At 37.2% G+C, this 22,820-nt stretch overlaps 1 protein-coding gene across 2 annotated transcripts; it reads left to right on the forward strand.

Moving 5' to 3' along the window:
- Nucleotides 1-1,591: 1,591 nt before the first annotated feature.
- Nucleotides 1,592-20,544, forward strand: NDUFA5 (NADH:ubiquinone oxidoreductase subunit A5). 2 transcript variants are annotated; one of them, XM_060155987.1, is made up of 6 exons: nt 1,592-1,681; nt 6,470-6,643; nt 6,951-6,995; nt 11,124-11,240; nt 16,405-16,470; nt 19,585-20,544. In XM_060155987.1, exons 2-6 carry the CDS (start codon nt 6,623-6,625, stop codon nt 19,684-19,686), a joined length of 351 nt encoding a protein of 116 aa, XP_060011970.1. In that variant the 5' UTR covers nt 1,592-1,681; nt 6,470-6,622; the 3' UTR covers nt 19,687-20,544. The 2 variants fall into 2 exon arrangements, with proteins under 2 accessions (XP_060011970.1, XP_060011971.1); XM_060155988.1 differs by lacking the exon at nt 6,951-6,995 and having other exon boundaries at nt 1,598-1,681.
- Nucleotides 20,545-22,820: the final 2,276 nt, after the last annotated feature.

Consider the following 22,820-nt stretch of genomic DNA (forward strand, 5'->3'; position numbering starts at 1 on the left):
GTTTTAAAGCATATGGATTCATATTCAGGACCCTAAAAGAATATTAAAAGGAGGTTTGAAATTTATAAACTAAAAGATATTTTTAAAACTCCACTGTGATACCTTTATAATAATTTCTATCGTTTTAATGAGAAGTTTTGGAGGCCGCTGACGATTTTCTTTCTCTTTTGTCATCACTCTGGGTTTCATGTCCATTTCTCCTTGTGCCAGTCCCTAGTGTGAGCAACTCTTTAAATTTATTCTTTCATTACTCTCTGAGAGTCTTGCTCAATGCTTCCAGTAAAACATGACTTTTCTCCCAGTTTGCTTTCCTCTGTGGGACTCTTCAGAGTAAGTGGGCTTTGATGCATTTGAGGGTAGAAGGGAAAAGCAACTAGAACAACCTAACGGTATTTGGCTTTATAATTATTTTTTAAAAGGGTCCCCTCCAGTCAGTTTTTTCTTTTTGGTCCTGAAATGACCCAAGCACCATAGGCTCCCATGCGTCTTAATATAGGGAGCCCTATCTTTGAGGAGGTAGGAAGTGGAATATCCATTGGGTGCTGGTAGCTGCTTTAGCCAAAGATCTTTACTTCACTTTGTGTGAGGGTGTTAAATATTGGGTCTGATGAGTTCCAATATTCCTTGTTGAAACCCTCATCTTTTGGTTTTGCTATTTTATTTCTCTAGTCTATAATTTGGCTAATATTTATCTGTTTAAACTTTTGAAACTCATTCTTTTCCTTAAAAAAAAAATTCTTTGGTATGAATTTTTACCTGCCTTATTGCTAAAGCCAAAAACCTAGGAGCTCTTCTTTCATTTGTCCTTTCCTTCCCCTCTCATATCCAATCTAGCTGTAGCTTTTGTTGGTTTCATTTTCAAATTAAACAATGAATCTGCCCTCTTCCACTGCCAATCTTATTACAAGATTGTTCAAACCATTATCATTCTTGCCCAGATTACTGCATAGTCTCCTAACCATTTCTTTGTTCTATTCCTTCCCTGCTGCAATCCATTCTCCCAATATTAATTGGAGTTGTCTTTTAAAAGTGTAAATTAGACAGTAAAATACCATGTTTAAACCATTCCCATTGCACGATCTTTTCAACCTGGTCCTTGCCACTCTACTGTTCACCCTTCTACCCTAGTCACACTCCAGTCACGGCACTCTCCCTCCTCACACTTTGCCCTTACTACTCCCTCTGCCTGGACACTCTTTTTTTTTGCAGGCCTCTCACTGTTGTGGCTTCTCCCCGTTGCGGAGCACAGGCTCCGGACGCGCAGGCTCAGCGGCCATGGCTCACGGGCCTAGCCGCTCCGCGGCATGTGGGATCTTCCCGGACCGGGGCACGAACCCGCGTCCCCTGCATCGGCAGGCGGACTCTCAACCACTGCACCACCAGGGAAGCCCAGCCCTGCCTGGACACTCTTTAACTCACATTTTATGACTGGATCCTTTCCTTCATGCCTCAGAATAAATGTCACCTTCTCAGAAAGGTTTTCTTGCGCTAGGTATCCATGTGTCCTAACACAGTTAATTCATTCCCTTTTGAAAATAATCTCATTTGGTAATTTAATTTATTAATTGATTTATGTTTTCACTGCGTGTCCAGCCACTAGAACAAAGCTCCCTGATGACTGAGACCTGTCAGTCTGGTTCACTGACATAACCCTAGGACCCATTGCAGCTTCTGATACAAAGTAAGCAATCAATATACATTTGTTTAATGAAAGATTATGTAGTTTTTCTGCTGCTTATCCAGTTTTTAAAAATAGTCATATGCTTCCTCTCATATTTCTGAAGTCCCTTCTCTACTTTAGCTGTTGTCTCCCCCTCCTCCCATTTTATCTTGGTTATTTTATTTCACTTAATTTGTCCTTTTACTTTGCAAGAGACTAGTTAAAAATACAATATTGACATTTATTATATCTTTTCATCATTTTCAACTTTTTTCTTATACCTAATTTTATCTTCCTATTTCTAAATTCTGTTAAAATATTTATTTTTTAAATAATTATTGTTTTATTACCATTTTATTAGTATATTCTTATGTTAATAAATATTTAGTCTCATAAAATAGTTTTTATTTCCTCAAACAACTTCCTGCCTTTCATCACTTTTTTTCCTTCTTGCTTTTATTAATTAATTTATTCATTTATTTTTGGCTGCGTTGGGTCTTCGTTGTTGCGTGCTGGCTTTCTCTAGTTGTGGCGAGCGGGGGCTACTCTTTGTTGCGGTGCACAGGCTTCTCCTTGCAGTGGCTTCTCTTGTTGCGGAGCATGGGCTCCAGGGACACGGGCTGAACAGTAGTTGTGGTGCTCAGGTCCAGTTGTGGCTTGCAGGCTCTAGAGCGCAGCCTCAGTAATTGTGGCGCACAGGCTCAGTTGCTCCGCGGCATGTGGAATCTTCCCGGATCAGGGCTCGAACCCGTGTCTCCTGCATTGGCAGACGGCTTCTTAACCACTGTGCCACCACGGAAGTCCCTCCTTCTTGCTTTTAAATAGGAAGTGGCAGCATTTCGTACATAGAAATGGGGCTAGATATGTCCCCACAGACATCTTTATTATTCCATCGTCCCATAGGTTCTCTCTATTTTTCAATAGCCTATGTTTAATCTCAATTGTTAAACTTAATTCAAATCTGGATGGGAGTGTTGGTTAGCTCCATTTTTACACATTAGACAAGTCAAACACCTGGAAGCCAATAGCCACTTAGATAAAACTGGGTAATGGCTTTTATCTGACTTACAGCCCAATTTAGAATGAAGTTCTAAAAACTACCATATTGGAAACACCCAGTTATCTGGTACGAACACTTTTTAGAAGTATCCATAGCGTAGATAAAGAAGAATCCAGGAAAAAAATCCAAATCATTTTGAACATGCCTGATATGAATGGAGGCATAAGAGATGGATAATATCCAAACTATTAGCATTTTAATATGTCAGGTCTGTTCTAAGAACTAACTTCAGAAAAATGAATTTTTTTGGTTACCAAGTTGGGAAAGGAAAGAACACTCCCTGAGTCGAGATTATTTTCACTTCTGCCCCCTGACATGAAAACTAAGGGGAAAGTGACCAAGGCAGTACTCATCCCCTCTAGATTTTCAGGAATGAGCTCCTCCTGCCCTGAAAACTGAGATGTTTTCTTCCTTTTCTCATCCCTCTCTCAGGTAAAATCTTCCTGAGAAGATATTCTAGGCAAATACTCTAACTGTTTAACTTTGGGTAAGATCTGGCCCTTCACAAAAGAGTCTGTGTCATTAAGAAGCAGTGTAGGAGGTCCTAACCCTTCCAGTTAATTAATTTTGGAGAAACAAGAACTCCCTTGTTGGGTAGGCTAGAGGTCCTGCAGAGAAAATTGTGTTACAGATTTTAACTCTAAGTTACCTGGCCTGCTAACTTTATTTGCAGAAGAACTTTTGAACATCTGTCTCCTTCCTGACGAGGATTCCAACATTTATCTGGGAACTCTTACCTCAGAATATAGTGCATTTGGTGCCCTTGCTACTCATATTAAGACATTCCCAAATCCCCTTCTGATATCACAGATGCCAGGGTTGATTTCCCTTTGTAGCTAATTCTACTGCCACCAGCCATAGGACACCACTATCAAGCCCCTTCCATACATACCCCCGCACCTCTGCAAAGGGATTAGCTCAGAAAACTTAACACAATTTCCCACCACATAGAACTGGTTATCTATGCAGTACCTTAGCCAGGATCAGCTAGGTCTGTTTAGCAGTGGTGTCTTCAGCAAATGTCGTACGGCAGAAGCCTGAACCCAAAGTTACAACCAATGAAAACACATGCATCTTTTATAATCCCATGATTCTACATTCTAGAACACATCCCACAACGGCAAAAATTCTAAGAATCTGGAGAGACAGGGAACAAAGACTGTGACCTCATAAACTTCCATTCATCTAAGTTCCAGTGACTATTTCAGCATTGTCTGGTTTGAAAAAGAGGGGCATTTCTTCCTAGTCCTAATGTGGTTTTCTGAATCTAATCTAGTGTGTCCAAATATATATGTCACCTTTGTAGAAGTAAATGGGTACATCAGATGATTTGTTCCAAATCAATAGTTACTTTATGTATGTGTTTACATCCATGCACATGTGTATCTTTAAAATGCCATTGACACATGCATATTCATTACTGTATATTTACTCTGTCCTGAATTGTAATAGTGGATGATTTAAATACTAGAAGTTGGAAATTATGATGCAAGTTATGGTAAAGCCTAATTCTTGGGTAATCTGAACTGGAAAGATTATATCCCCATAGCTCATGTTTCTAGGGGCAGCTATTCTAAGAGAAGAGAGGAGCATATGATCAAGCTAATCTATTACTCAGTGTCAGTTTGTGCCCAAGGGGACAAAATTCAAATCCACCCATGGCTTTCAGTCATAGGTTTTGCACATCTTCAACTAACTACTGTAAAATTATTCCCCAAAGTGATTATACCAATTCACTCCCATCAGCAGTGTATGAGTATTCCTGTTGCTTCACATCCTTGCTAACACTTGGTATTGTAAGTCCTTAATTTTTGTCCATAAGATGGCAGTAAAATTATAATTAATTTGCATTTCCTTGTTTAACAGGGAGGTTGAGTCCTTTTCATGTCTGTTGACTCATCCTGTTTCCATTACTGTCAATTGTCTAGTCATTTTTTTGTTTATTTTTCTACTGTATTCACTAAAAATATATTAGTTGGGTGCCTATTATGTACCAGGTACTATTTCAGGCACATGTGATATGGTAGAAAATAATTTCCATTCACATATGGCTTATATTCTAGAAAGGATGATACCCAAAAACAATATAAGTAAGATAATTAGATAGCATATTAGAAGTTGCTAAGGGCTATGAAGAAAACTGAAGCAGAGAAGAGGGTAAGGAATGTCTTTGTGGCAATCCGCAATTTTAAATCTCACGGCCACGGCGGGCCACACTGGGAAGGTAAAACTGTGCAAAGATTTGAAAGGGGTGAGAGAGTGAGTCATGCACCCATCTGGTGGTGGTGGAAGGGCTTTCCAAAGAAAGGGTTAGAAGAGCAGCTACCTGAGTATAGAGAAGGGGGCTAGAAGGTTAGGTCTGAGAGGTGAGGGGCAGAGGGGACAGTCATGTGAGACACTGTAGGCGATGCAAGAACTGTGGTTTTTACACCTTGAGTGAAAAATCATGGAAGAATTTTGAACGAAGTATTTTCTAAAAGGATTATTCTAGCTACTGGGTTGAGAATGACAACAGCAAAATAAAAAATAACAAAATCACTTGTGTGGTTCTGTGTTCCATGCACTGAGTCAGGCACTTTACATATATTAACTCATTTAATATATTCCAGAGAGGTAGGCAAGAATGGAAGCAGGAAGACCTGTTCTGGTTATTAGTTCTTTTTTTTTAAAATTAATTTTTATTGGAGTATAGTTGCTTTACAATGTTGTGTTAGTTTCTGCTGTTCAGCAAAGTGAATCAGTATACATATACATATATCCCCTCATTTTTAGATTTCCTTCCCATTTAGGTCACCACAGAGCACTGAATGGAGCTCTCTGTGCTATACATTAGGTTCTCATTAGTTATCTATTTTATACATAGTAGTGTATATATGTCAAGCCCAATCTCCCAATTCATAGTTCTTTTCTTACTGATTTATGTTAAGTTCCTTATATGTTCTAGGCACCACTTATCTTTTGGTGATTATATGTGGTTGCAAATATCTTCTCCCATTCTGTGGGTTGTTTTAACATTTAAGTTATATATATTCTCAATTTGTTGTGCTCTTCTCCCATTGACTTTTTAAGCAAATGCCCTTTTTAACTCCAGTCATCCCACAATTTTCAGTTATTTCTTCTTCCCTGCTACCATTGCACTTGGCACAAACCTCTTTTGGAACACTTAACAAATTACTTATTAATGCATGTCTTCGTCATTGTTCTGTAAATCTCGCGATGTGAGATGCTGTTTTACAAACTATGTCCCAGCAACTAACACATAACGGGTGTTCAGTACATGTTTGTAGAGGTAAGTGAAAAAAAGGGGTATGGTCCGGTATCACTTCACCTGGGAAAATGAGAAAATGGATGTTGCACTTCAGTGAGTAAAATGAAAGAGAAAAGGCTTGCGATGGGAAGTGTCCTCTGGCTCTGCTTTGCCTCATAAGACTGAGGATACTGAACTAACCTTTGCACCTAAGAGATCACTTAGACGATAGCTCCACGACCACCCTCATTTTACTGCACACTACGCTGTAGAAGAGAGGAATTCACCAAAGGTTAAGACGAATGCAGGTTCCTAGAGCGACTATGACCTCAATCTCCTGGTGTGTTTTTGTAGCTTGGAGGGTTTCCCCCAACCTTTGGGTAGGCAGGCAGCGTGAGAGGGACAAGAACTGAGACATAAGACACCTAACGTAACGTTTGCCCCACCCTCCTGGTTTAGAGGCTTTGTGCACTCATTGCGCATGCGTCACTTTTTCTTTTAGGAATGGGCGGTGCAGAGCCTTTGCGCCGGTAAAGAGCCTTAGGGGGCGGGGCCAAGCTGTTTCCAAGGTGACGGAATGGCGGCCTCTGTGGTGGATTGAGCGGGTCTGGGCGAGTTCCCAGAGGGCTGCGCGTCCTGGTAGCTCGGCGCTGTCATGGCGGGCTTGCTGAAGAAGGTGAGGCGGGTGGAGGTCACTGACGGAATTTAGACTGTGGGGATGGAGTCAGCCCGCGGGTGGTGGCCGGAACTGTCACGGGCTTGGCGGTGCTTCTGGGGGACTCATTTTACTCTGCCCTTAGGGGTGACCAGTTTAGCGGTTCCGATCGGAGAGGGAGAAGAAAACTCCGAACCAGCGGCTTTGAGAGACCGGTAGCTGGTTTTAGGCCAGTTTTAGCCAGGACAGTAGTGGTTTTGCTTGTCTTAGCGTGGGTACGCGGGGAATTGTAGTAAACAGCACGAATCGTGTTTTGTTTTTTGAACAGACCACTGGCCTTGTGGGATTGGCTGTATGTGAGAGTCCACACGAGGTATGTACCTCTTTTCTTCCTTCCTGAGTTTCCAAGGAAGCCTAGAACCCTGCGACCTTGTTTCTTCAATGGTTAACGCGATACGGATATTGCAAGCCCCAAATTACAACTCAGCGTGAGCTCTGGAGTCAGCAGCGGTATTTAGTACTTGGTTTATCTGGTACCACGTTTTTGTTTGGTTGTTTTGCCATGATCTCTTTCTCAAACCATTTTCTTGTTGAGTTTTTCCGTGGCATTCTAGTGGCTCACTGGTACTTTTGCGAGTGTCTTCCCAGATCTGTATCGCCATTTCCCACCTTTTCCCCCGCCTCACCTTTTCTTAGGTGCCTTAGATTCTGTACAATTTCGATTACCAAAGATAGCGGCCTAGCAGTTGCCGCCTTTTGTCATCAGTTTTCCCTTCTAGTAGGTCTTTCCCGTCAGTATTCAGACATTCTTCCATCAAAAAAAAAAAAAAAAGACCTCCCTGGATCGTTCTCCTCCCTCCTATAATCACGCCATTTCTCTCCTTCCTTCCCTTTTACAGGTAACTCAAAAGTTACCTGTACTTAACGGTCTCCTATTTCTCTTATCCATTTTGAAGGCACTCCGGTCAGGCTTGGCCAGAGCTGTTCTTTTCAAGGTCACCATGCTGCTAAATCCGATGGTCAGCTCACGTTTCTCATCTTTATTAACCCAATAGCAGCATTTGACTTATTTGGCACTGTCCATCAAACACTTTACTGTGCTTCAAGACACCTCAATCTCCTGGTGTGTTTTTTTTCCCCTACTTCTTTTGGCCTTCTCTTTTTCTGCTTATCCCTCATATCCCTACTTCTAAATGGTGGAGTTCTAAGACTTTGTTCTTGGGTCTTTTCTCTATTTGTATTTGCTCTCTGTTGGTGTCTGGACCCATTCCGATGGTTTTAAATACCACCTACACACTGATAACTCTTGGGTTTCCGTGGCAAGCACACTGACCTCTCCCTTTATGGAAGTCTTGTATATTTCATTACTTAGTGGACATCTCCACTTGGATGTCAGGCAGGCAACCTAAACTTAACATGCCCCAAATTGGGTTCCTGATCTTCTCCCTAAAACCTGCTCTTCTCTCAGGTTTGCTCATCTCAGTGAACAGCAGTTCCATTTTTCTATTCACTCAGTCAAAAACCTTGAAATCATCTTTCATTCTTTTCTTTCTCTCACATCCCACATTGGGTACTTCAGTAAATCCTCTGGGTTCTACCTTCAAATTATATCCTTTTTTTTTTTTGCGGTACGCGGGCCTCTCACTGTTGTGGCCTCTCCCCTTGTGGAGCACAGGCTCCAGACGCGCAGGCTCAGCAGCCATGGCTCACGGGCCCAGCCGCTCCGTGGCACACGGGATCCTCCCGGACCGGGGCACGAACCTGTGTCCCCTGCATCGGCAGGCGGACCCCCAACCACTGCACCACCAGGGAAGCCCTATATCCAAATTTTGATTACTTCTCACCACCTCCTCTACTACCGTATTCTCAGCCGCCATCATCATGGCTGTGGATAATTGCATTTGCTTCCTAACTGCCTCTCCCTGCTTTTCACTGCCTCAGTTTGATCTTTTTTCAACAAAAGTCAGCCTGCTAAAATGTGAGTCAAGTCATGTGACTCCTTTCCTCAGAATTCACCACTGCTTTTCCATTTCACTCTAAATACAAAAGTGCTTACAGTGGTTCTCCAGATCACTATTCAACGGACTGTATTCTACTGATTTATCTTGTATGTTGTCTCTCTCTACTGGACTGTAGGTTATCATCAAGACAGGAATTTTTTATTCTTTTGTTCACTGCTAGAACTATGCTAGCACATGGTATGTGCTCAGTAACTAATGTTTGTTGAGTTAATGTCTTGTACTCGTTATGAGTTCATAATGCCTTTAGACTCATTGTCTAAAACTGAACTCATGGTTTTCCCTTTCTAAATCTGTTTCTTCCACTGTGGAGTATTTTTCTTGATGGTATCAAAGTCTTTCTACTCTGCAGGCTGGGAATTGGACATCATAGTTGATACTTCTCTTACACTCTTTTATCTTCATGTTCACTCCAGCGATGAATTTTGTTGATCCTTTTCTATAACAACTCTCCATTATGACCTCTCTTTTTTTGTCCTATTATTATTACCACAGTTTAGTCCCTTGTTCTTGTGTAGAGAATTGCAACAACCTTGTTACTGGCCTTCTTCTCTGTTGCTCCTTTATCCTATTCTTTTAACTCACTACTGCCAGATTAATTTTTCTGAAGCACACATCTAATCACAATTTCCCTAAATCTTTTAATTGCCCACATAATAAAGCCCAAATGCTTTAACTTGCCATGCAGAACCATATACAGTCTGATTTGCTTTTTCTCCAACTTTATCTCCAAAGCATTTTCTCTGTGTCCTATATTCTAGCCATGTGCTGTCCAATAAAAATATAATGCAAGTCATAAATATAAACCATGCTTGTACAAAATTTTCTAGGAGTCACTTTTTTTTAATAAGGAAAAAGTTAATATATTTTATTTTACCTAACACATCCAAAATATTACCATTTCAATATATAATCAATATAAAAAATTAATGATATTTTATAGTCTTTTTTTATACTAAATGCTCAAAATCCAGTGTGTAGTTACACTTAACAGCACATCTTAGTTCAGATTTGTCACATTTCAAGTGCTCAATGGCCAAATTTGGCTAGTGGCTACTATATTAGACAACACAGTTCAAGGGAAATAGAACTATATAATAATTACTTTACATTACCTGTATTTTCTGCCATTCAGTCCTCTGTATGTATTCTATGTGTAAGATTGCCTTTTCTAACATCTTCAAATGTCTAAGTCCTACCATCCCTCTAGGTCTATCCCAGATGCTGCCTTTTCTATGAAACCTCTGACATCTGCTGATGTGACTCTTCTTTCCCCAATAGAATAATAATGCTAACATTTATTGAAACTTATGTGCGGCCAGGTACTGTTCTAAGTTATACAAAATCCTATGAAGCTGATATTATTAACATCCCCATTTTAGAATCCATGTCTCTTACCAGGCCTTTCTATTGTCATGCCCTTTGCTAAAATTGAGAAGAAATGAGGCTAAACCACCCCTCACTCACACTCACACACACACACACACACACACACACACAAACACACACACACACACAATTTAGATTATATGTTATCTAACAAGCTCTACATTAGTATAGTAAAATACCCTCTATTACAGAACATCATATTCAAATATAGAAGTAATGTCTAAATATGCAGAGTACTTTTTAAGAAAAATGATTCTTAGAGGCCCTTAAGGTTGGTTTTGTTTATTCATATATATGGTGAACATATATGAATGAAATTAGGTATTAGCACCTCCGGTTTCATACAATTAAACTAAAACAAATTTCAAAGAAATAATGAAAAATTCTCATCACATATGTATATTTATGATTATACTTAATATTTATGAACTGTGAATTAGGGTCTACTATAACAACTTTTTATCGTATGACTTTACTGCTGGCTGCTGTATTGACCTTTAAGTTCAGTGTGCTTTAATATGTGCTGCTTTAATATGTGCAGTGACTCAGTTTTCTTGCTGCTTTTTTCTGTTGAGCCTGTGGTGAAATCTTCACGTCGTACCAACTTGATCATAGTCACTAAGCATAAGCACTGAAGTATCATCACTATATTCCGTTAAATTTGATCATACTGATAATATACTGCTTATATATTTTTCTATTTCTATAGAAATCCAAATAAAAAATTTTTTAAAAATCAGAATTTGCGGTGCTTAGGACCTCAATTTGAGACATACTGATTTAGTAAGTGATTTAATTTACCAAAAAGATTGTTAGCAATAAGTTAGAATGCAGTTTTATTTTTGTTATCATACCTTTAACTTCTGTACAACTTTTGTCATATATACAAATATGAAAAGTTTCCATCTTTATATTCACATTTTTCCTAAGCTGTAAAGGGATCGATAGGCATAGACATGAAGAAGTTGCAGCAAGGAATAGTTAAATGCTTTTTAAAAAAATAGTTGTGAATTTTTTTTTTTTAATAATCGGTGAGACTTTTTAAATCTTTGGTGACATTTTAAACTGGAAATTTGTATTTTTTGTCTTTTCAGAGGCTAAAAATACTGTATACAAAGATTCTTGATGTTCTTGGACAAATCCCTAAAAATGCAGCATATAGAAAGTATACAGAACAGATTACAAATGAGAGGCTGAGTATGGTTAAAGCGGTAAGTAGCTAACTTGATTTTGTTTTCTTGGATGTATGGTATCCAATGCAACATTTAACAAAAAAAAATAAAAAATTCAGTTGATTACTTTTTGCATATTCTGCAGACTCTCCTTTCTATTCTCCTTCCCTCCATGCGTTTCTTCCATCCTTTCTCCCTTTCATTCATCAAACTCCTGTTTATTGAGTACTTTTTATATGACAGTCACTATAAATACAGGAGTGAAATAAGATCAAGTCCCTTCCTTAAGTTAACATTATAGCTTTCATTTATCTCTCTTACCTGTCTAATCCTTTATTGATCTTTTACTTCTTATCTATAGATATATCAATCTTTATTTCATTTTTCTAGTTTTAGAATAGAGAAGAATGAAAACAAAACCGAAAAAAATATGTATATTGTGTTTAACAACTGTCAGGAATAACTGTTTTAAAAAGTGCTTTGTTATAAAAAGAAGAGGACCAAGTTAGTCTCTTAACTACCAAAAATTATATTGAGCTTTGTTATGGACAGAAAGTTTGTGTCCTCCCAAATTCATATGTTGAAGCCCTAACCCTGCAGTGTGGAGTAATTAAGGTTAATGAGATCATAAGAGTGGTACACTGATCCAGTAGGATTAGTGTCCTTCTAAGAAGAGATACCAGAGAGTTCACATTTTCTGCGATGTAAGGACACAGCAATAAGGTCGCTGTGTGCAAGCCAGGAAGAGAGCTCCCACCAGAAACGGACTCTGTCGTACCTTGACCTTGGACTTCCAGTATCCAGAATTGTGAGAAAATAAATTTTTCATCTTTGAGCCATCCAGTCTATGTATGGTATTTTGTTATGGCAGCCCAGGAAGACTAATACAAACATTTTACAGCTTCTGAATCAAAGGCCCTAGACAGGCACACAATAGACTGCTGCTCCTTCTTTTATACCAAACTATATTGCACTGTTGTTAAATTTCCACACTAGCAGTTATTTCATGGACTTTTGTAATTATCCAAAATAGTGTTCATAAACTCCAAAAGTTTAGGACCACTTATACATGTAATAAGTGGCCCTAATATAGTTTTCTTATTATTAGATCACCAAACTCTGTAGTCCAGAGAGAATTCTTACATTTTCTGCAGGTATATGGCAAAACAGTGCAATTCGATTTGGAGCTTTTATTCTTATCTTGGCAGTTCTGGAAGTAATTCACAGATTACAGGTCTCTAAAGGGGAAATTAACATTTCTTTTGAATTCATCTTTCTTTAAGGAAAATGGGCTTATGCATTTTTTCCCATCTCATAGTAAGAAATTTCTTTTTCTTTTCATGAGGTCAGTCTCAACTGTCTTTTATTCTCTGCTTTCCTTCTCCATAACCGTGTTCCCCTTTAATCATTTCTTCTCTGTTTTTCTTTTAGCCTTCCATTTTATTATCATCTTTCAGTTAGCCTCAAAATGTATTTAGCTTTTTCCTACCTTAAAAGAAAAAGGAAACTTATCCTTATATTTTCCTTTACTTTTGCCAGTGTCACCCAAAGAAGAGTTCACTGTCATTGCTTTCACTTAATAGTTCTAAAATTCTTTTCTCTGACCTAGGCTGTTCAGTTGCCTTATAACTAAATTGGTCTGTGTTTAGTTCTATCATATTTCATTATATGCCCCACACTGCCAATAGAGTTTTTTTTTCAATATGTAAATCTGATCATGAGATCTTCCTGCTTAAAACCTTACTGTGGTTTCCTGTTCAGTGTTTCTCAAAGGCTGAATTTAAGGATTTATGCTGGGCTGATTGTGTGAAACTCATCTAGCTACCTTTATCTGCATGATTTTGACGTATAGCCAGGTTTGGGAGCCACTGGCTTATAGGATGAAGTCTTTAGCATGGTATGGAAGCCCCCCCAAGATCTGGCTCTAAGTTATCTTCTCAGTCTTATCTTGTCATTTCTTGTTTTGTACACTATACTTCAGTAATACCAGACTTCTGACAGTTATGTGAGTTCCATGCAATTTTATTTTTGGTTTCTTTGTATCTTCTCTTCCCTCTTCCTGGAATACCCTTACCTTGTATGCCAGGCAGTTCTTACTCAGTCCTCAAGATCCATCACTTCCTCTGTGAAGCCTTTTATGTCTTCTGTACTAGTCCATAAACTACTTGTGAATTGCATTCATCTTTTTATCCCAAGAATCTAGCTTAGTGCCTGACACTTAATAAGGTCCTTAGAAATATTTGTTTATCCAAAAGGCTGTATACAAATAATTTTTAAAAACACCAAGCGCTATGTAATAGCTGTATTGCTGAATGCTGTTTGATAAAATTAACACAGATTTTTAATCCCGCCCATAGAGCCATGGAATCTTCAGGGAATATTGTAATGATTATAAAGGGTCTAAGTCTAAAATGGAAATAAAAGTAAATATTTTTTTCAGATTATACTAGGGAGATAGTAATAGCATAGTGGTGAAAAGCATTGGTTTGTGGTCTTTCCAAAATTTTCATCTCAGCTCTAATACTTACTTTGTGAGTTGGCATACTGCCCATTTTCTCAGTCTCAATTCCCTCATCTATAACTTGGATATAATAATACCTGCCTTGAACACTTGTTGTTAGGACTGAATGGGTTATATATGTACAGTGCTTAACACAGGTGCAAGCATATAGTGAGCATTCAGTACATGGTACCTTATTAAGCTTGGTGGCATTATGCCATTAGTAAATAAAACTCACATTATTGACCCAACTTAAGTAAGACAAATTTTGAGTTGTTTTCCCAACACAGGCTTTTCCTGAGTTGAAAATAATGTTGAATATTCCTTGCCTTCTCTGCATTCTCCCTCCTGGGTATCGTGACAGTGACCAGCTTCCCTGTTTTGTTATTAATTTTTGGCTTCATAGCTCAGTCATTTTGAGTTAAACAGTCTTTCTCAAACATGTTCATCTGCTTTATTTCCCTCTCTTTTCTAACTACTTTGTATTTATTCAAGAAACACTTAATGCATGTCTATCATATGCTACGTATGGTTCTGGGCATGGAAGCTAGTGCCTACATGGCAATGAACAAAACATAAAAATCCCTGCCTTGGAGATTATACATTAATGATGGGAGCCAAAGAAATAAATAGGAAAAATAAGTGAATAAAGAGGTACATTCCAGGGCTTCCCTGTGGCGCAGTGGTTGAGAGTCAGCCTGCCGATGCAGGGGACACAGGTTCATGCCCCAGTCCGGGAAGATCCCACATGCTGCGGAGCGGCTGGGCCCGTGAGCTGTGGCCGCTGAGCCTGCGCGTCCGGAGCCTGTGCTCCGCAACGGGAGAGGCCACAACTGTGAGAGGCCCGCGTACCGCAAAAAAAAAAAAAAAAGTACATTCCATAGTGTGTTAGAACATAGTAAGTGCAGTGAAGGAAATTAAAGAAGGAAGAAGGAAGAATGGTGTGTATGAGGGTGATGAGGGGTGTTACAACAGGTATTAGTTTTCTATGATTGCTGTAACAAATTACAACAACCTTGGTGAGTTAAAATAATAGAAATTTATTGTCTTATATTTCTGGAAGCTAAAATTAGTATCAGGGGCCAAAATCAAGGTGTCGGCAGGCCTGTACTCCCTTTGGAGGCTTTAGGATAGAATTCATTCCTTGCCTTTTCCAGCTGTGGTGGCTTTTGTTATTCCTTGGCTTGTGGCTGAGTCACTCCAGTCTTTACTTTTTCTTCTTCCATGTGTAATTTCCCTCTGCCTCTCTCTTATAAGGACACCTATAATTGTATTTAGGGCTCACTCAGATAATCTAGGATAATCTTCCCATTCCAAGATCCTTAATCACATCTGCGAAATATTTGCCATATAAAGTAACATTCATAGATTCCAGGGATTAGTTCATGTACAGTTTGTGAGGCATTATTCCAGCCTACCACAGTATAAATTATCAGAATGGTTCTCACTAAGAAGATGTATGAGCAAAGACTTGGTTGGAAGTGGAGGAGCAAGCCATAGAGATATCTTGGGTCAGCCAGCAGATGCCCTGAGACAGATGCCAATTCCTGTAGAAAGTAACTTTTTTTTTCTCCCTGTTTTCACTCCATTTATAGGCCAAGAAGCTACCCTATTTACACCTTATTTACATATGCATGTGTATATATAGATCATGGTTTCTGGCTCTCAAAAAGCTTGGTCTACTAGAAAATAAATATATGTCTTTGAATGTTCTAGTTACTATATTAACATTTTTTTTTTTTTGGAGTCAAAGTGGGGAAGCACAGTGGCTATTTTATTTTTAATTATTTTTTTTAACTTCTTATTTTATATTGGAGTATAACCGATTAACAATGTTGTGATAGTTTCAGGTAACCTTTTATTGAAGAATAATGTACATAAAGAAATGTGCAGACATTATAAGCATAGAACTTGATGTATTTTCACAAAGTAATCACACATGTCAACACTAAATCAAAAAAGAGGACATTTCCAGAATGCCAAAACCCTTTCTTGTTCTTCTCAAGGTTACTACCCTCCTGAAGATAACTATTCTTCTGACCTCTAACACCACAGATTCATTTTGCCTGGTTTTGAACTTTTTATAAGTGGAATCATCAATATGTATTTGTCTGGTTTCTTTTGCTTAATAATACGTTTGAGAGAATCATCTATGTTGTTGCATATAGTTGTAATTTGTTCATTCTCATTGCTCTATAATATTCTATTATATTCAAATACTACAGTTATTCATTTATTCTCTTATATATGGTCATTTGGATTGTTTCTGGTTTGGGGATGTAATTTATGCTGCTGTGAACATTGTTGAACATGTCATTTGGTTAATGTATTATGCATTTCTGTTTGGCATATACCTAGGAGTAGAGTTCTGGGTCATAGGGTAGCATTTATTTTTAATGCTAATGCTTAAGAGGAAATATAGGAAGTACTAAGAAAATAAAGTATTATTTTAAAATCCATATTTTAGAAAAACTGAATTAAACATCATATTCTTACCCTTGATAAGCACATCAATAAACGTTTAACACTTTTAGTATTAAGACAGAAAAGCAATAAAACAGTAGAGAGATGAAATGGCTCTTAACCAGATATTTGGTAAAAATTAGCAAGGGTACAATGAAAGAAAAATTAATTATATTTGTCATATTAAGTGCTTTTGGTGCTTCTTTAACTATTTTTTTCTTTTTTTCCCTTAAATTATAGGAACCAAATGTTAAAAAATTAGAAGAGCAACTTCAGGGAGGCCAAATAGAAGAGGTGATTCTTCAGGTAAAGAAAAGTTGAATATTCAGATGTTTAGCTTCAAATGTTCAAAGGCACAATGTTATAGAGGTACAAAACTCACATTCCAGAAAGAAAGGAAAACTAAACTTTTTAATTTATATCAATTCATCCAATAGAAGACTAACCACATAAGAAAATGCATACTCTGACATATGTATGTCAGTTAAATATTTATCATTGATTATAATTTGAATTTATGAGGCTTTTGTTGGAAGTTTAGAATTTAATTAGCATGTTCTTGTTAGCCTTCCCTTAGTTCAAATTAGTAACACAGTATTATTGCTATTTGAATAATTATCTTTTTAGATACATATATTTTTACATTTTAAAGGGTTACTATATTTTTAATATGGAAAAATACAGATCTTTTGAGTCATAAAATTAAAATGTAGTTTTGACTCTTGAAGGTTAAATTCTTAAAATATGTTTTTGTATTTCGTGTTTTGTAATTTATATTAAGGTTTTTACTCTGTCATTTGTTTTTAGTGTTTTTCTTATATATTTCTTTGAGGTTTTTTTCAAATAAAAGATATTAACCTTAAATTTTTGCTATATATATTTTTTTCTTTTTTTAGTCTGTTCTTTGCCTTTTGACTTTAACTATTCTCTCCCATATGTAGAGGTTTTAAAATTTTTTACTTGGTCAAATCACTCTCCCTCTGCCCACTCCCCTTTTAATCTCCCCTCCTTCCCAATATTATATATAGGTTTAGAATGTCTTCCCCTTGTAAGGGTCTGATAAATGTTTAATTCTGTTTCATGTAATTTTTACGTTTTTCATATTTAAAAAAAGTAAACATTTTTTTCTTACATTTTCTTGCTTGATTTTATCAAAATCTCTTACCAATAGACATAATATATAAATTTGAAAGAATTGTTAGATGGCTCTGTTAAAAGAAGAATGGAGTATTCAGACAGCTTTCTATAAATGTAGACTGTTTCAGTCATTCAGAGGCCTATTTTCTTGGCCTTCCTATTCATTTGCCAGGTTGGATATGGTACTAGATAAAGTGTTATGGGAATTTAATGCAAACTTATTATTATTGTCTTCCTTCTGTTCCTCTTTCTTTACCTGATTTCACTTTGATCATAACTTTAGTTTAGCTATTACATTAATTTATCATGCAGTTATAGTCTTAGGGTACATTAAGTACTTTTACGTTATCTGTGCAGTTCTCAAATTTTCATGTGCTATGCTAAGGTTAAATTTTAATAATGCTTTATTTAACCCAGTAGATCTAAAATAATATCATTGAAACATATCATCAATGTAAAAAATTAAGACATTTTACTTTTTTTTTATACTAAGTCTTTAAAATCTGGTGTGTATTTTATACTCTCAGCACATCTGAATTTGAACTAGCTACATGTCAAGTGCTCACTCAGTAGTCACAGGTAGATAGTGGCTACCATTCTGGACAGCCCATTTCTAGAGGGACATATGAGAGGAATAGGAAAGGGTAGTGTGTCGGAAGCCAGAGAAGAGGGAGGGAGTGGTTACAGGCACCACATGCCAGCTGAGTCCAGCTCCCTGAAGTAGGGCTGACTTAAGAGGTGTTCAGGGGTAGGAACCCTCCTCAGCATGCAGTGACTTTTTGGGGGCATAAAGAAGGCATGAATGTTCAAGAGACAAAAGTCAAAGGGCATTCAGAGAGAGAGTCATCCTTAGGGATTGTTTTAATCAGTATTTTCTCATTTCAGCATTAGGAAATACCTCTACCCCCAGATTTCTGTTTATCTACTCTTTTTAACTCATTGTTTATATACATTTAGACTGTTGCTGCTAAACATAGATTGGCTGTTTCGCACCACTGGCATAAATGAGGCATTGCCTTTTTTTTTCCCTTAGTCGTGGCTCGCGGGCTCCTTAGTTGTGGCTTGCCGGCTCCTTAGATGTGGCATGCGAACTCTTAGTTGCAGCATGCATGCGGGATCTAGTTCCTGGACCAGGGATCGAACCCAGGCCCCCTGCATTAGCAGCTCAGAGTCTTAACCACTACACTACCAGGGAAGTCCCGAGGCATTGCCTTTTAACTGGAGAATTATAGCCTCTGATAGAAACTAAGCATTCATTCTGTGTTTGAATTCTTTCTCTGATGTCCTGACAAGTGTTCAACAGTGTTCTTCTTCTAAGTTGGCCAGAGTTGTCATAGGTCTTTTTGCTGTGGAAAAAATGTGAAATAAGAAGATAGCTAAACAGGGAGATCAGCTCGGTGCTTTGTGTCCACCTAGAGGGGTGGGATAGGGAGGATGGAAGGGAGATGCAAGAGGGAGGAGATATGGAGATGTATGTATATGTATAGCTGATTTACTTTGTCATACAGCAGAAACTAACACACCATTGTAAAGCAATTATAGTCCAATAAAGATGTTTAAAAAAAAAAGATAGCTAAAATATATTTGTTAAATGTGTTGTAAATTGTGTTTGAGAGGAAAAATTAAATGTAACATAATCTGATTAAGGAAATTGATTTGATTGATCAATAAAAATACAACTATTGTATTCTCTTACACTTCACAGATCACAATTTTACAGATTGTGTTTCTAAAGGATTATGGATCATGAAATCAGTTTAGGTGGATTGTGACTAGTATTTTTTTTTTTTACATTCAATAGAAAATAGAGTGTATGACAGCTAGTAAAGGTGATGATATTTTTAGTTTTGTTTTAGTTGTATGTGTATCTTGTGGATCCCTTAGTTAAAAAAAAATGTTTTTAAGCAGTGGGCCATGGTAAGATAAAGTTTGAAAGCCATTAACATAGATTAAGAGACATACTTCTTCAGAGAATTTGTAGTCTAAATGGTGAAACAGACAATTAAGATCAAAAACTCACCAACTAAACTTTTGAACACTATAAAAGCAAATTTTAATCAAATAGAAGAAATCAAAAGCCATCCTTTCTTACTCATGATGATTGTGTAGCTGTGAGAATTAAGGTAATTTAATTAATGATGTTCAACATGTGATGGTGGAACAGCTTATTATGTATTAATATGAAAGAAGTAGCTCTACTAGTTTATATTTCAGTTATTAGCTGTGATAAATATCTATTAGACAATATAATCAAACGATCTTTTAAAAATTTCTTATTAACAGGCTGAAAATGAACTAAGTCTGGCAAGAAAAATGGTGCAATGGAGACCATGGGAGCCTTTAGTGGAAGAGCCTCTTGCCAACCAGTGGAAATGGCCAATATAAACATCATTAAATGACTTGTGTGTTTATGGGAAACTGATGTAATTAAATATTCTGTTCTATTAAAAATATTTCCATATTATTGACATCTTATAGTCAAGAAAACTGATACAGAACATATATAGGAAACTTGATAAAATCATTGATTATGTAATAGGGACTTGTGAATCGGTTTTTGATTTGTAGAGCATTCATTCAAATTATTTCAAAAATATTTTTTAAAACAGAAATGTTGTGGGAAGATTTGAAAGTTAATTGGAAAAATTCCTATAGATCTCCAATGCAGGGGCCATATTCAAAAGGTGAAGTATTTTTAGTAGTATCTTCAACACATCATTTAACTTTTTTTATTCTGAAAAAACATAAAAGGTACCTAATTATTATTATTGTTTAAACAAATTTATAGGTCACTGTTTGAAGTGAAGTAGTAAGAAAAATACCTATCAAATTAGAATTCATTGTACACTTGAGAAAATTGATTTGGTATTTGAAAGAAAAATTTTTCTTTATAGTGGTAGTTGGAAAAACTTTTCCTTTTGTCTCATTTTTAAGGAAGTTAGCTTTCTGGCCCTTTGCCTTTAGTTTTCTTGATCAACTGAAGTACAGTAGGATAGAGATAGAATTTCTGTAAAAGAAGAGACACTAAGAGTTCTTAAAGTTTATCTGACTTACAGATAGGCTTATATTCAAAACATCTTAGTTGTATGGTTATAACTTCAAAGTGGAATCATTACGTAGTTTTCACTAATTTCCAATATGAGTGCAGCTGGGTATCAGACAAGATAAATGCTGTTCAAAGAAAAAAGTAGTTTGGTAAGTTTAAGGTTAAACAAAAATAAAATTACTTTTCATATGTCCTCACCTTTTCTACCTAGCCTCCTATCATTTCTGAGTATTTAAATTTGGTAGTTCTTACCTTCAAAGATAAGAACAAAGTACTTTTGTTTCTTGTGTGTGTATGTGTGCATGTATATATGTGTTTTGCTATCTCTTGTGGCCAAACAGAACCTTTTAGAATTTTTGGAATGAGGGAAAAAAATGTATTTTTCTTTTTTTACAATATTTCTCCCCTTATATAGATGCAAATTGAATGCTAAAGGAATATTTAAAGTGGATTGAGTTAATTTTTAGCAGTCAGACTGCAAGAGGACGCTTCTATGTGGGAAGTGGGAAAAGCGTTTGGGGACGAGTCCAGGGGCTCTCATTCCCAGGCTCTAGCCACTACCGTGAACTCAGTGACTAAGTCGAGGCACGTGGTCAGTTTCTCAAAAGAACCTATTTATTTCCTTCTCTGTAAAAGAAGTAGAATTTATGATTTATATCTTCCTTTTCAGTTCTAACCATTTGCTTTAATATATAATTTTACTGAGGTCAAAATATATGATCTTAAAGCATGTTTGCATAGGTGCTTTCAAGCTATTTTTCTGGCCAACAATTTTTTCAGGTCCTTTGGGTACATGAAAACAGAAAGGTGACTTGATACATACTTCCAGCTCCATTTCTCCCATGATCCTTGGCATCTTATATATTTCACCAGCAGAGCTCCTGTGGCTGTTAATAAAAGGGGACCTTATACGATGTTTACATCAGAAATTAGAATGCTAGTTGTAGAATAGCAGTAGTAGTCATAGTAATAATAATAATGACTAATGTTTGTTAATAGAAAAGGCAATTTTCTAAGTACTTGACTAATGTTACTCATTAGATCTGCATTACAACTCTTAAGAGTGAGATGCTGCAAATTTTTCCAGAAAAAGAAACCAGAATTCAGTTGCAAGTAGTGCTCCCCTGCAATTAGGCAACATGGGAACCCTGGAGAAACTGAGGCAGAGACAGTGTAATAACATACCCAAGGTTACATAGTAAGATGTGGAGTTAACTTTTGAACCTAGACAGTCTTGCTCCAGAACTCATGCTCCTAAACATTATATTTTTTTATATCCCAATATTCTTGGGATGCTGTCCCTCCTGCCTGTACTGGTTGGACTGCACCAAAAGAATGTAGATCTAAAAAAAAAAGAATGTAGATCTGCTTTCTTAACTTTTTCTGTCAAAGTACCTGTAAAAAACTAAAGTAATAAACTGGATTTCATTTTGTACAGAAATCTTCATATGGATCATAGGCAGATAATGTTAATGGGATAGGTATCTTAAAGACATCACTGTGTGGTCCACTCTTTTACACTTCCTAGCTGCCATTCCAACTGCCCCTATAATCTTACACCTGATTGTTTTTATGGCTGCAGATGTTTTCCAGGTGCTTTTTATAAACTTCCAGATTAACCTTTCCTGATCTGTTGCAGCTGATTCTTCTATTTAAAGATCTTCAGTTGTTGTTGAGTGGCTTCTAGACTAATTTGAGTAGTTTTCCGAGTGGCCCATTTCAGTCTCCCTGGGCTCCTCATAGGTCTCATTCAGCTAAATCACCCTAATCCAGGCACCTCAAGAAAAAGAAGCTAATCAGTTTGAGCTTTGCAGACAAAGAAGAAAGTAGCAGCAAAGTGATGCCCCCTTTTTCCAGTCTGTGGACTGAGTGCAGAATATTCAAATTTCTGGCATTCTTTCCTTTGGGATGAAAATGGCTTATATCTAGGATAAGCATATAATTTTTCATTCATTGTGTAATGATTGTGAGAGTGAAAGGAAGTGTGATAAGAGTAATAGGTATAAGCTATGGCTATCCTGGGCACACAGGATATGGCTCAGCCTTGAGGGTTGCCATCCTTTCTGATCAGGAGAAGCTGGGAAGTTGTCTGCCTTTCTGAATAGAAAGGATATCATGCCAGCAGTGGCAGCCATCATGTGCTGCCAGACCTCAGGTGTCATTTTGCCTCTTCCCCATTATTCCACTCCCTGACTCCTTTCCCTCAGAATTAAGGATGGAAGTAAGGAAGCTTATCTCTGTTTTAATTTCCTTTTCTAATCCTAAAGTATAGTTAGAGAAGTGAAGCTAATTGAGCTTTTTTGTGGTTACAAGGCAAAGCAGATTTATTTTTGAGCACAGCCATGAAGATTAGGATACTAGATAAAAAGGAAAGCAATCTTCTGTCAAATCTATCAAATGGAGAAGATCAGGCAGCTTACATTATTCTTGTGATGCTGGTGGGTGCAGGGGTGAGCAACCTGTCAGCCTCCAT

The sequence above is a fragment of the Lagenorhynchus albirostris genome, chromosome 8, assembly GCF_949774975.1.
Source record: "Lagenorhynchus albirostris chromosome 8, mLagAlb1.1, whole genome shotgun sequence".
NCBI classification, from domain to species: domain Eukaryota; kingdom Metazoa; phylum Chordata; class Mammalia; order Artiodactyla; family Delphinidae; genus Lagenorhynchus; species Lagenorhynchus albirostris.